The following is a 13,918-nucleotide window of genomic DNA, read 5'->3' on the forward strand; positions in this document are numbered from 1 at the left end:
TCAGTCTTCCTAGCCATAAATATTTTTCTAAAACTAATATTTTAGCTAATTATTACTAAATACTTACCAGATATTAGGTTCTATTATAAATATTAATTCCTCCAAAGAATCCTATAAGGTAGGAATTACTATTATTTTATTGTTATGAAAACCAAAGTATGGAAAGGTTAGTTAACTTGTCAGAGGTTTAACAGCTAGAAAATGGTCATGCTGGATTTTTATTCCAGCTATTTTTGCCCAGAGTTGCGTTCATAACCATTATTATATAATTGTATTTAGTTCAAGAATACATATAATATGGCATTGTTACCATGTTGTTGACATACTACTTAAAAATTATTTATTCTGGGGCCAGGGAACAGTGGTTCACACCTGCCCACTCTAGCATTCTGGGAGGCCAAGGTGGGCGGATTGCTTGAGCTCAGGAGTTCAAGACCAACCTTAAGCCAGAGCAAGACCTCATCTCTCAAAATAGCTGGCATTGTGGCAGGCATCTGTAGTCTCAGCTACTCAGGAGGCTGAGGCAAGAGGTTGCTGTGAGCTATGAAGAGATGGCACTCTACCAAGAGCGATAAAGTGAAACTTTCAAAACCAAAACTTTATTCTGCTGTCTAGTAGTATAAACCATGATGTTTTTGCAGCTCCCTATTATTTTTTCCTAAATAGTTTGAAACATTTTCTCATTTATGTTGTTAAATTATAGGATTGTCCAGTTCATATACAAATTTTTAAGTGTTGAATTTACATATCTATTCTCTTTATCCTTTATCATTCAAGGCGAAATTTGGGAGATGAGTAGTCTTGAAGCATCTGCAAATCATTTTATCCAGATTTGAGTACAAAATATTCTAGTTTTTTTTTTAATCAAATTCTGACTTTTGATTTGAAGCGTCTGTATGAATAGAACTTTGTAGTCTTCAATTCACTCTTTAGGGGGATAAGTACCAATATTTGTATAAATTTCAAAGCAAATTTTATTAGTTAACTTTAGTCTATAAGTTAACTAAACATCCTGGGTTTATTCCTTAAACCGAGTTACCACAATGACAATTTCATAAAACAATCAATAACCAACTTTCTTACTGCCAAAAAGTTTTACTATGTGTATGTGAACATCAGTTTTAATTTAATTTAATTTTTTGAGATAGAGTCTCACTCTGCCACCCTGGGTAGAGTGCAATGACTTTATACTTCACAGCCACTTCTCAAGTCATCCTCTTGCCTCAGCCTTTCTAGTAGCTAGGACTATAGGTGCTTGCCACAACATCCCATTAAGTTTCTTTTCTTTTCTTCTTCTTCTTCTTTTTTTTTTTTTTCCTTAAGACAAGTGTCTCACTCTGTGTCCAGGTAGATTGCTGTGTTATCCTAGCTCTTAGCGACCTCAAACTCTTGGGCTCAGGTAATCCCCTGGCCCCAGCCTCCCAAATAGTGGGAGGACAGGCCCTTGCTATAAAGCTGGGCTAGTTTTACTATTTTTAGTAGAAGCCCAGATACGTGTTTGGGTGGGTGGGGTGTCTAGCTTTTGCTCAGGTTAGCCTCTAAGTACTCAGCTCAGGTTATCCACCTGTCTTGGCCTCTAGAGTGCTAGGATTACAGGCATGAGCCACTGTGTCTGTCCAGGGAGCTTGCTTTAAATATGAGACTTTGTATAATTTTGGGTTCACAATTTCATCAATAAAACAAATGTAAAATACTTTCTTTATGATTTCTGGGTGCAGTTAAGAAAGCATTGAAAGGACTTTAGAAAATCAAATATAATTACCATCATGTTGATAAAAATTTTAAGCCAACTGTTTAAGAAAGGATAAAGTTAGAAATTCTCTGTCCAAATAACTTTTTTTAAAAAATAAGAATAGGTCAAAGTATATTAAGAGAGTTTATGGAGATTGCGCACACAAAGACAGCAACCCTTGGAAGTGCAAGTGAAAAAAACTTTTAGTAAAAGAGTTTAGACTGAAGAAGACAAAGTGGGAACATTTTCCTAGAAGAGTAAGGAGTGGAAGTAAGAAAAACATGCAGAGACATAGAATATGTGTTATGGAACCAAACATGTTCGAATGACAATGACAGTTCATTTCAGGAAAAATGAATAAGAAAATGAACATTCATAACGAGAGTATAGGTTAGGTTGCTGAAAATAAGTAATTTGGTGAAGCCTTAGATGGGAGTGAGATAAATCAGTCATTGGCTAAAAAAGCTGTTTGCCCAAGACCAGGAATGATGTCCCCAAATGCCTGGATATAATCCAGTCTAAGTTGAGTGATATTGTACTTATGCATTTTCTCAATTATAATATGTGTATAGCTCAAAAGTGTTTCTACTCTGGGATTTCTTTAATTTGTAGTAAAGCAGTTATACACTTAAAAATGATGGTGTATGCTGGACTGCTTATGGTTCTCAGTGCTGGCAAGGTATCAGAATTGTTTGTTAAATACAGGAGGCATATGCAGGTGTGTACTCACCCCCAAACACACCATATGCCATTCCTAAAATCTAGTATTTTAATAGAATTGGTCTATGAAGGGTGGTCCTGGGTATTTCATATTTTCATAAGACCTCTGATTAATATCATAGTTTTTTTTTTTTTTAACGTTTTCTGTGGCTTTTTTTTTTTTTTTTTTGAGACAGTCTCACTTTCTCACCATTGGAAGAGTGTGGGGGTATCATAACTCACAGCAACCTCCAACTCCTGGGCTCAAGCGAGTCTCCTGCCTCAGCCTCCCAAGTAGCTGGGCCCACAGGCACCCACCACAACGCCTGGCTATTTATTTATTTATTTTTTTGGTTGCAGCCATCATTGTTGTTTGGTAGGCCTGGGTTGGATTCGAACCCACCACCTTAGGTGTATGTGGCTGGCGGCTTAGCCATTTGAGCCACAGGTGCCGAGCCGTTTTCTGTGTCTTATTTGCCACAACTTTTTTCCAGAACTATTATCTGAAGGGTTTATCTAACATGTTGAATGAATGAGATTCACCTAGAAAATGAGAAGAGGTGAAAAGGAAAGAATAGGAAGCCATATAGATTCAGTGGTGAGCCAGTCTTCTCCCAAATCAGGTTAAGTAAAGCCTGTATTCTTCTCAGGGTGGAAGGATCAATTTTAACATATACATATATGTATATACCCTTAACATTTCTGCCTTGACATTCATTGTTTTTGAATCACTGGTCATTGAGAAAAATTAAAAAAGGAGATATTAAAAGGAAAAGGAATAAATTAAATGTCAAAAGTGACAGCAGTACTGGTGATATATGTATAATTGTAAGCATAGCTGCCTTCCTGAGGTTTTATTATTGATACAATAGGCAAAATAAGGGAAAGATATCCTAGGTTTTTTTTTTGTTTGTTTTTTTTTAAGACGGAGCCTCAAGCTATCCCCCTGGGTAGAGTGCCATGGCAGATGCTCACAGCAACCTCCAACTCCTGGGCTCAAGCGAGTCTCCTGCCTCAGGCTCCCAAGTAGCTGGGACTACAGGCGCCCGCCACAACGCCCAGCCATTTTTTGGTTACAGCCATCATTGTTGTTGGGCAGGCCCGGACTGGGGATTCGAACCCGCCACCTTAGGTGTATGTGGCTGGCGCCTTAGCCGCTTGAGCCACAGGTGCCAAGCCGATATCCTAAGTTTAAGTGAAGATTAATCTTGCTGGGATGTGTTTTAAGATACCTCACACCATTTATTTATTTATTTATTTTCACATCATTTATTTTTACATAACATTACGATATTGTATACACTATTTTTTTTTCATGAACCAAAAAGCATGTTGAGATTTCAGAGTTTCGTGTATGATCTCAATCCTTGCACTTTTTCTCTGTAATATTTGACATTCTTTTCTAAGTCCCCTTTTAATGAGGTGCAGGTTTGCAGCAGGGAATGGGTACTGAGAGTCAGGAACTTAAAATCTCTCAAATTGGGGGTCTTTTTTCTACCTCTCTGGGGCTCTTTTCTTATCATATGAGCAAGCCTGAAGTTATAATATGCTTTCTTTCACAGTCTCATTCTGAGTATCCACAATGTGCATTTATTTACAAACTAGGAAGGTGGTAGCTGTGGGTATGGTTTTTAGTTCCTTTACATTTTAAACAAGAGTGGTTTTTACCATGGATATTTACAACAGCTAAAGCAGAAAAGTAAGGAGAAAAATTCAAATTGAGAAGTCTCTCTTCAAACTACATTTAGATTCAATTCTACCGTTTTTATTTAAAAAAAAAAAAAACAGAATTAGCCTTGTTTTAACATCAATAATCTTATTAAAGGCTTCCCAGAAAAGGACCATAGAGGCTTTGAAATGACCTTAATCCAGTATTAGCCCTATACTTCAGTTAATCCCCAACTCTACAAAACATTATATTCTTGTCTCTAAAACTGGGGCAGATTGAAAGGGGATTGCTAAAGGAGGGAAGCACATCAGACAGGTGCAGCAAACCAGGAAGAGGATCCAGAGGCAACCATTATTCAAGCTTAGCTTTGTTTCTTGCTTCACTCACAGACTTATACAGGAAAAAGAGTCATTCATTAAAAATACTATTTGAATCGAAGCAGGGAAGAGGAAGAAGTTTGCTCTTACGATATCTCAATTTGCAATTGTTTTTCTATTGTATTCCTAGACATAGGACCATTAGGAACAGAGCTTCATGGTCAGGCTTATAGTTTGTCCAACAGAGGCGGCCATAAAAATGCATGGGGTTAAATAGGAACATTAAAAGGACTGGGAAAGAAAGTCCCTTAACCTATATATTTGTATCGTCCCCAGGAAACTACTTATTTTATTAATTACTAAGCGGAAATAAGAGAAATGTGGAATGTGGCTCTCTGCTCAGCGTCACTGAGCTGATAAAAACACAGTACTTTCAACTTGTAGATGAGAGAGGATGAAACAATTCCAGACAAAAGAGAAAGTAAGGCTTTGCAGCCGAACGAAATCTGTACCTTGCCTTCCAAAGTGAGGTTTTACTGGCCAATCAAAACATTGAAATGCTAATGACATTTACTTGCTCCACCCCCTTGGTTACTTAATTTGGAAAAGGCTCCGTAACGCGTCCTGGTTTCAATCAGGTCCGCCAGAGATATATTTAAGACGTGGAGTCCTGTCTGAGTTGTTACTGTGTCTGGAGCCATGTCTGGCCGTGGAAAAGGTGGGAAAGGATTAGGGAAGGGTGGCGCTAAACGCCACCGTAAAGTGCTGCGTGATAACATCCAGGGGATTACCAAGCCGGCAATTCGGCGTTTAGCCCGCCGTGGGGGTGTCAAGCGCATTTCTGGCCTTATCTACGAGGAGACTCGCGGTGTACTTAAGGTTTTTTTGGAGAACGTCATAAGAGATGCTGTCACCTATACAGAGCACGCTAAGCGCAAGACTGTTACGGCTATGGATGTAGTATATGCGCTTAAACGCCAGGGGCGCACCCTTTATGGCTTCGGAGGCTAAAATCGCAGAGTAAGCCTTCTAAAACCCTAACGGCCCTTTTTAGGGCCATCCATAAGTTCATACAAAGAGCTGCAATGCCTTGTGAGAGTTTAAGGTAGGGTAAAAAATGGCGGTGACTGCTTGTTTTGAGGATGTTCACACACCGGCATTTTGGTGCTTAGGTGCTTTCTTGTGTCAAAGAAATGGATGAAATCTATTGTCCTTCAAAAATGAGAGATCTGAACTGTAAAAGTGAACCTGAACAAATACGAATGAGACCGCAAAATTGTTCATTTTGTGTGTGAAAGCATTCCAAGAACTAGTTTGGACCAAAATGGATTCTTTGAGTCACGCATTGACCTTTTTGCTTACAGTATGCAGGCTATGTAGACGAAGCATGTTAGGGACAGTCTAATTGGTTTACAAGTACTTTAGCGGAGGGATTTTATTTTATTTCATTTTTTTTGAGGCAGACTGTGTCGCCTTCGGTAGAGTGCAGTGGGTTCACAGCTGACAGCAACCTCCAACTCTTGGGCATAGGCGATTCTCTTGAGTCAGTCTCCCAAGAAGTTGGGACTACAGGCGCCTGCCACAATGCCCCGGTATTTTTTGGTTATAGTCGTCATTGTCAGGCCCGGGGTGGATTTGAACCCACCATCTCCGGTGTATGTGGCTGGTGCCCTACTCGCTCAGCTACAGGCAGCGAACCGCGGATAAATTTATCATTACTCTTTTTGGCCCAAACCAAGGCTGACTCAATCTCCAGAAGTAGACATAAAACTGGCTAGTTCTTTGCTTTTAACCTGATGTATGCCAGGCACTGGAAGGTGCGAGGAGGAAAGGTACACAAAGCTCGATTTAATCTACAGGGCTTCCCAAAGTATTAGGAGACCGTCCAGCTGCTGGGCGAGGCCATTTGTTCAACCTCCTCTGTGGTGAGGGACTGGAGTCAGCCCACTTCTGGACATAGCAGTTTAGAAGGGTTCACTTATAGGTTAGGCAATTGAAACAATCTTCAGCATCGTCAGAACTCCAATCTCGTAGAGAAACAATGGGTATTAATAATATATTCAAGAAAGTAACAGGCTGTTTTCTATGTTAGGACATGGTTCAGTTTTTTTTTTTTTTAAGAGGCCCAGTTATACAAATGAGTCCAGGAAAGTTAGGTGCTATTGCACTATTTGCATGTTTGTATTCATGTACAAACTAATAGAGTGCATCGTTTTGCAATGGACTTTGTCCATAGTCACCCCAAACATTACAGCTCCAGATAGACTACCGTATGGTTTTAATGTTTATGGTGATTGTTAAAAATGCTAAATCATCAAATAATTTTGTTAAAGTTTAAGAGAGAGCAATTTTAGCTCAGACCCAACCCAGAGTTGCCTAATACATTTTTGTGCAAATTAAAGTTGAATTCATACCCTAACTGCAGCTTCAAACATGTCCATAAAGGTTTTGTTCTTAACATTTTTTTACATCATAGACTATAGACTCTTCTCATAAATAAAATACATAAATTCACAGGATTACAATCATATTAGAATAATAGCATTAAAATAGTAATTATCAAATCACTTTAAAACCATGACAGTGCTCTCACCAACCCAGGAATGGATTAACAAACTGTGGTATATGTATACCATGGAATACTATTTAGCCATTAACAGACAGGGAGACTTTACATTCTTTGTATTATCCTGGATTGAGCATCACAAGAATGGAATCTAGTGTACTCATATCTAATATGAAGGCAGATGACCTAATACATGGTGGGGGCTAGGGAAATTAAGGAGGAGGGGGGGAGGTTAGGGGGACACAGTATTTGACACATCCTTTGGGGGTGGGACACAATTATAAGAGAGACATTAACCTAACAAATGCAATCATTGTTTAACCTAATTCTTTGTACTCTTACTGAATCCCAAATAAAAAACATCACAATGCTATGTTTTTGTTAGCGTATAATGCATAAAAAAAGTATTTTGGAAATAGTGATTATAAACGCTATTTTAAAAGCCTGTAACTATACTGGAAATATTCATCAGTTCCACTTAAAGTTCTAAATTTCAGATAGAATGAAAAGGTAAGAAATTACCTAATTTAGGATGCCTTGATTACTACTTTTTGATCCTTTTAAAGTCCCTGTAGGTCAGCCTGAAAATCCGGTTATAATCATACTACACAAAGGGGCTTATTGGAATGCAGTAATGGTTTAAAAAGAAAACCCTCAGGCAGCTGAATTTCACTAACTCCTTAACACTGCTTATCTCCAGCACTTAGATGCAAGCCCTATTCTAGAGCACTATCTAGCTTTTCTGGATTAAACACCCAAGTATTTTAGAGCTTCCGTGAGGACACCTTCTGTGATTTTCCTCAGCTTGTTAATCATTAGGTTATTTACATCTAGAACCTTCCAGTGTTACGCCATTTTAAAAAATACTTGGGTGGCTCTTAAAAGAGCCTTTGGGTTATTTGGAAACTGGCCCGAAGAAGCTCTTCATTTCCTAGATGCTGCCTTTCTAGGGTTGGTTCTATGTGGAGTCAGTTTTGGCTTCCCAGCTTTAGGCTTCCCAGCTCTAGCCTTGGCTGGGCTCTTACGCGGCTGCTTGGTCTTCGCTCCTTTAGCTTTCCTCCCACTTTTCACAGCTTTTTTAGTTGCTGCTGCTGCCCTTGGCTTCTTAGCTCTCTTGTTGGTCTTGGCACTCCTTGGGGATTTCGAATCCCTGGATAAGACCAACTTCTTGGCCTTGTTAGAAGCTGGCCTTTTAACCTTGCCTTTGGTGGATTCAGAAGCAGGTTTCTTACTGAGCTTGAAAGACCCAGAAGCACCAGTACCTCTGGTCTGAACCAAAATTCCCTTGCTCACTAAGCTTTTGAGAGCTAACTTAATGCGGCTGTTGTTCTTTTCTACATCGTAGCCAGCAGCCGCCAGCGCCTTTTTAAGCGCAGCCAATGACATGCCTACTCGCTCTTGAGATTCAGAGACAGCATCAACGATCAACTTAGAGACAGAACGATTAGGAGCCTTGCGACCCGCACCTGACAGGCCAACTGGCTTCTTCCCTCTTCTTTTGACTGGAGGCTTCTCCATAACAGCTGGAACGGGATCCGCTGGGGCTACAGGAGCCGTTTCAGACATCCCAATACTATACAGAAAGAGGCAATCACCAGTGAGAAGCGTAAATTGCCGCTGGGCCTCAGGGCCTTATATAGGGCAGGGCGCGCTGTGATTGGTGCATTGCCTAGGCACCGCCCCCTGCCTTCAGAGGAGGAGCATTTGTGTTTGTTTTACCCTGAAAAACTGAATCCTGCAAAATTCCTCTGTACATAATCTCCCGGGTTCTACTGCTGAAAGATCCGTGGAGACTTAGATTTTGCTTGCCTTTTCCCTTTTTAATGAAAAATGACCCTGCATGCCAAAACTATTCCAAAAAACCCGTAATTTTCGGCCAAATTCAAGGGCAAGAACAAAACTTCCTCTTTTCTTCGTAAAACCAAAAGTAATTTTTTTGCACGACACTTATCTCATCTCTTCTGAGTGGTCTTCTAAATGGGTGGCTTCCAATTGGTGGCAAAAAAAATTATTCGCACTACAATTTTATTGAAAATGACTTACATATGTGAGGGAAGTAACACAGGTTGCTTACCTGTCTCACTGTGTAGTTACAAAGTATTTATATAATTGCCTAAAAACTGCAGAGGATGACCTCGTTTAGATAAATTCAATCTAATAAGCCAAACTTTACATGACACATGGGTTGTTTGTAATTAAAGCCACTTCTGAGTCTCTGTAGCTTTATAGAAGACTCTCAAGGATGGGGTAATTTTAAGGATCTTATACATGATACCATGCTAGGCCAAAACCAGGTCACCTTCTTGGCGACTAATGTCCTCCACTGAGTTTTGCTTCTGATTTCATTGATTTAACTCCCCTCCATCCGCCCTCAGTGAACTATAAAACTTGAGGCAGGAACCCTGGCTCAAAGAAGCCCGCGGAAACCATAGAACCTGATACCTAAGAAGAGTGGGCTGGTAGATTTGGCTGTAGAGTTGTGAGAAAAGGGTTGTTGGGCCCAATATGCTCCCCTGGGCTTCGACTGGCCTTTCTGAGAATCTGGAGTTAAAAGTTTGCTCATGGAGGCAAAAGTCTTTCTAGAGGATGCTGAGGAAGCACCACAGGGTGGCCAGAGCCTAGGGTCTCAGCAAGGGGAAATCCTTTCTCCATTTTGTGAAGATCCCCAAATACCTGTGAGAAATTTGGTTTTGTGTGAACCAGGGAGCCATTGGAAGTTTTTAATTTAGAAAGAAATTTTGTTGTATGGCTATTTTTGTAACTGACTTGGCTTTAGATTTATTGTATAAATAATCATTAGGGAGGGTGGTGCCTGTGGCTCAAAGGAGTAAGGTGCTGGCCCCATATGCTGGAGGTGGCAGTTCAAACCCAGCCCCGGCCAAAAAAAAAAAAAAAGAATAATCGTTAGGTAGAAGGGCCCTGTGTCAGAGGTTGGGAGTCTATTGTGGTAAGCTCAGATTAACAAAGCATTTGCCGTACAGGGAAAAGAAGAGAGTCTACATTTGAAATATTTCTGAAGCAAAAGCGAAAGAGCAATCCTGTAACTTCTGAGTGCAACGTGAAGTAGAAAAGGCTCTCTCTTCTGTCTCAGACATGTACACACTCAAACACACATGCCCAGACACATGAAACAAAAATTCAGAGAATACTACCTCAAGCACCTGTACTCAATAGTTGAACAAAAAAAAACTGTCAAAATAACTCAAAAATGAGGAAATCAGATGACCCAACTAAGGCTGATTTGTGAAATGTCTGTGAAGATGACTACTAACAAAATATAAAGGTCAAAAATAGTTCTGGGAACCAGGCGCAGTGGTTCACGCCTATAATCCCAGCACTCTGGAAGGCCGAGGCGGGCCCATTGCCTGAGCTCATGAGTTGGAGACCAGCCTAAGCCAGAGCAAGTCCCTGTCTCCGGGTGTTGTGGTGGGCACTTGTAGTCCCAGCTACTCGAGAGGCTGAGGCAAGAGAATTGCTTGGGCGCCCGAGTCTGGTTGCTGTGAGTTATGAGGCCAGGGGACTCTACCCACTCAAAAAATCAAAAAAATACAAAACAAAAAATAGTTTGCGGAAAACGAAGAAGTATATGAATAGGGAGTACTAGTTTTTAAAAAAATGGTCTAAAAATTAGTTATAAAGAAAATCCAAAAAGTAAGTGGAGTTTAAGTGAGGTGAGACACTGATACGCTCTTCAATGAACATAGTAAAAATGATGCCTTAATTTTATTCACACACATAGAAAGAAAAATGAAAATGAAATGAATACGAAAATATTGCAAGAAATTACTGGAATATAAAATTAATATTAAAATAGGCTGTATACTTTTCATATCACCAGAGATATAAATTTATTTATTTAAAAAAAACAGTTCCTTTTCTTTATGACAGCTTCCATTGATTTACAACATAGAAATTACAGATGTCAGGCCAGGCAGTGGCTCACGCCTGTAATCCCAGCATTTGGGAGGCTGAGGTGGGTGAATTACCTGAGCTCACCAGTTCGAGACCAACCTGAGCAAGAGTGAGACCCCTGACTCTAAAAAACAGCCAGGAGCTTTGGCGGGTGCCTGTAATCCCAGCTACCTGGGAGGCTGAGGTAAGATAATCACCTGAACCCAAAAGTTTGAGATTGTTGTGAGATAAGATGCCATGGTACTCTACCAAGAGTGACCAAGTGAGACTCCGTCTCAAAAAAAAAAAAAGAGAGAGAGAGAGATATGAATGTTTATGGGAGTATTATTTCAATAATGAAAATCAGCAGGCTGAATTTGCCACAATAGAATTTTTGTAAGTAAAACTTTTTATGTATAAAGATAACTTGTATTTTACAAATAAAAACATGTATTGGTCCACAAAAAAAAAAAAAAAAAAGCTGGGTGGTGCCTGTGGCTCAAGGAGTAGGGTGCAGGCCCCATTTACGGGAGGTGGTAGGTTCAAACCCAACCCCAGCCAAAAACTGCAACAACAACAAAAATAGCCAGGCGTCATGGCAGGCACCTTTAATTTCAGTTACCTGGGAGGCTGAGGCAAGAGAATCACTTAAGCCCGAGTTGGAGGTTGCTGTGAGCTGTGTAACGGCCATAGCACTCTACCAAGGGCAACAGAGTGAGACTCTGTCTGAAAAAAAAAAAAAAGTTATTTAACAATGTTATCATCAGTGCTGATGTATTAAGTGAAAGTGCAAAAAAAGACCCAAATATATGTAATGTTTGTAGCTACGGAGGCCCAAAAGTGAGAGGAGGAGAGGCATAGCCTTTTGTGGGTAGACTTCTGAACTTAAATTCTTTTTTTTTTAAAGTTTTTGGCTGGGGCTGGGTTTGAACCCGCCACCTCCGGCATAAGGGACTGGTGCCCTACCCTTTTGAGCCACAGGCGCTGCCCCCTGAACTTAAATTCTAGTTCTTCTGCACGCTTGCTCTAAGATCTTGAGCAAGTCACATGACATTCTTGTGCCTCAGTTTCTTCATCTACAAAATAAATTTCTACATTTTGGGAGGAGAAAAAGAATAGAACAATGGCACAAGGCAAGCACTGTACTATATACATATGGAAGTGTGTGTGTGTGTGTGTACATGTTGTTGTTGTTTTTTTAATAGTAATGTTTTAGCTATCTAATGCAAAATAGGAATCATGGTTCTTTTTCTGGCTCTTAAATCATGGAATCTAATAATCATCTAAATTCTCCAGTTCTGTGTTAGCAGAAGATATGTTTGGTAAACTTGTAAATATAAAGATCAACCTGACCTATAACCTGCAACTTCCATTTAATGATACAAACACTTAGGGATTACCAAGTCAGAGAAACCAAGAAGGCATAAAAATATAGAGTTCTGGGAAAGATTTGTACCTATAATCTCTATTAGGAGAAATACTAATATTTTCCAAACTGAGGGTGACAGTGCCTTAGTATGCTGTAAAGTCAATATCATAATTTAAAACCTTGACTGTGAGGATATTTTTCTCAGGAGACTTAAGAAAGCAGTGACACATAACAACAAATGTGATACTGGTAATGATTACTTTGATAAATATGATGTATTCTTTGATGATTCCCTTAGATATTTTGTTAAAGTAAAAATCACCTTTTATTGTTTAAACATGTCACATTGTTAGAGCAAAGATTACTTTAATGTTTCTGTCAGATAAAGTTAGATAAAATTTTCTAGGTTTGTTTCCTGGTATTCCCGTTATAAAAATTATTAGAATTGTAACTGAGGCAGAATTGTCTTTGAGAGACAACTCTCACTATCCTCCAGATTGTTGGCCTTCTGACAAAGTTTGGTGGACCTAATCCCCATCTCTGCATCTGGCTGACAGTGACAAGTGGCTAGACCCTCTTTGTCCCATAACAATTTAGAAAAATAAAATTTCTTTCTGGCTAATCCTCTGTAAATCCCTTGTATGAAATGTGGCCCAATACTGCTATACAAAACATGGGTTAGTGGTTGGTACCTCTCCATGAGCATGTTGACTTCATGAGGCTACAATTTTTGTGCGTCATGTACATAGCTCAATTCTCCCCTAACAGTAGTTGGAACATAGGAAGATTCAGTTGTACAGATCCATTGAATAAACAGATGCATGATCAATCTAATTTATAGGTATACCTCATATCTTTCCATTTTTAAGAAAGTAAAAATCTTATAGCACATATCCTCTAGGTTTTTGCCCTCAGACATCACTCTAGAACCAATCTAAAGTCTACTAGCACTGTGTGAACACCTGTTTCACTACATATATAAACGTCTCCAAGATCACAAGAAAATGATTAATCTTTATATCACCATCAGTTAGACAGGTAAACAGATTTGTACATAATTTGCATTTTGTTTCATAAGGTTCAACATGGGTGAGCTGTCAGAGTATTTATTCAAGATTGGGCATTTGTCTCCCAGTAAGATATCTTGTTCTAATGCTGGCTCTAGAGACATTTGGCTCTTGACTCTGAATCTGTTGTCTATATGTGAAATGGAGGAGCCTTGGCCTTGGAACAAAGAGAACTAGGTTAACTTCCCACCTCATCTGTTTCTGGCTTTTGTGAAGTAGAACAAGTTGAACTTTATCTAGTCTTAGTTTTCTAGTCTGTAAGTTACAGCAATGATACTGTCTTAGATTGCTTGGGCTGCTATAACAAATTATCCTGACTGTGTGGTTTAAGCAACAAAAATTTACTTCCTTGCAGTTGTGAAGGCTAGAAGTGTTAAGATCAGGGTATATAGTATGGCTGGGTTCTGATGAGGGCTCTCTTCCTGGCATGTAGGCTGCTGCCTTCTCACTGTGGGCTCACATGGTTTTTCCTCAGTGTGTGTGTGCAGAGAGATTTCTCTCTTCTCTCTTCATCTAAAGCCACCAATCCTATCTGATTAGAATCTCACCTTTGTGACCTCATTTAACCTTAATTACCTCTTATAAGTCCTATCTCCAGATAAAGCCAC

At 39.5% G+C, this 13,918-nt stretch overlaps 2 protein-coding genes across 2 annotated transcripts; one reads left to right on the plus strand and one right to left on the minus strand.

Annotated features, from left to right (window-relative positions):
- Positions 1-5,110: 5,110 nt before the first annotated feature.
- On the plus strand, positions 5,111-5,457 carry LOC100957116 (histone H4). Its single transcript, XM_023512673.1, has one exon. It carries the CDS (start codon positions 5,117-5,119, stop codon positions 5,426-5,428), a length of 312 nt encoding a protein of 103 aa, XP_023368441.1. The 5' UTR covers positions 5,111-5,116; the 3' UTR covers positions 5,429-5,457.
- Positions 5,458-7,907: 2,450 nt separating this feature from the next.
- Positions 7,908-8,549, minus strand: LOC100943761 (histone H1t). Its single transcript, XM_003788791.1, has one exon. It carries the CDS (start codon positions 8,547-8,549, stop codon positions 7,908-7,910), a length of 642 nt encoding a protein of 213 aa, XP_003788839.1.
- Between the last annotated feature and the right edge of the window lie 5,369 nt (positions 8,550-13,918).

Source organism: Otolemur garnettii, unplaced genomic scaffold (genome assembly GCF_000181295.1).
Source record: "Otolemur garnettii isolate 467f Iridium unplaced genomic scaffold, OtoGar3 scaffold00029, whole genome shotgun sequence".
Taxonomy (NCBI): Eukaryota; Metazoa; Chordata; class Mammalia; order Primates; family Galagidae; genus Otolemur; species Otolemur garnettii.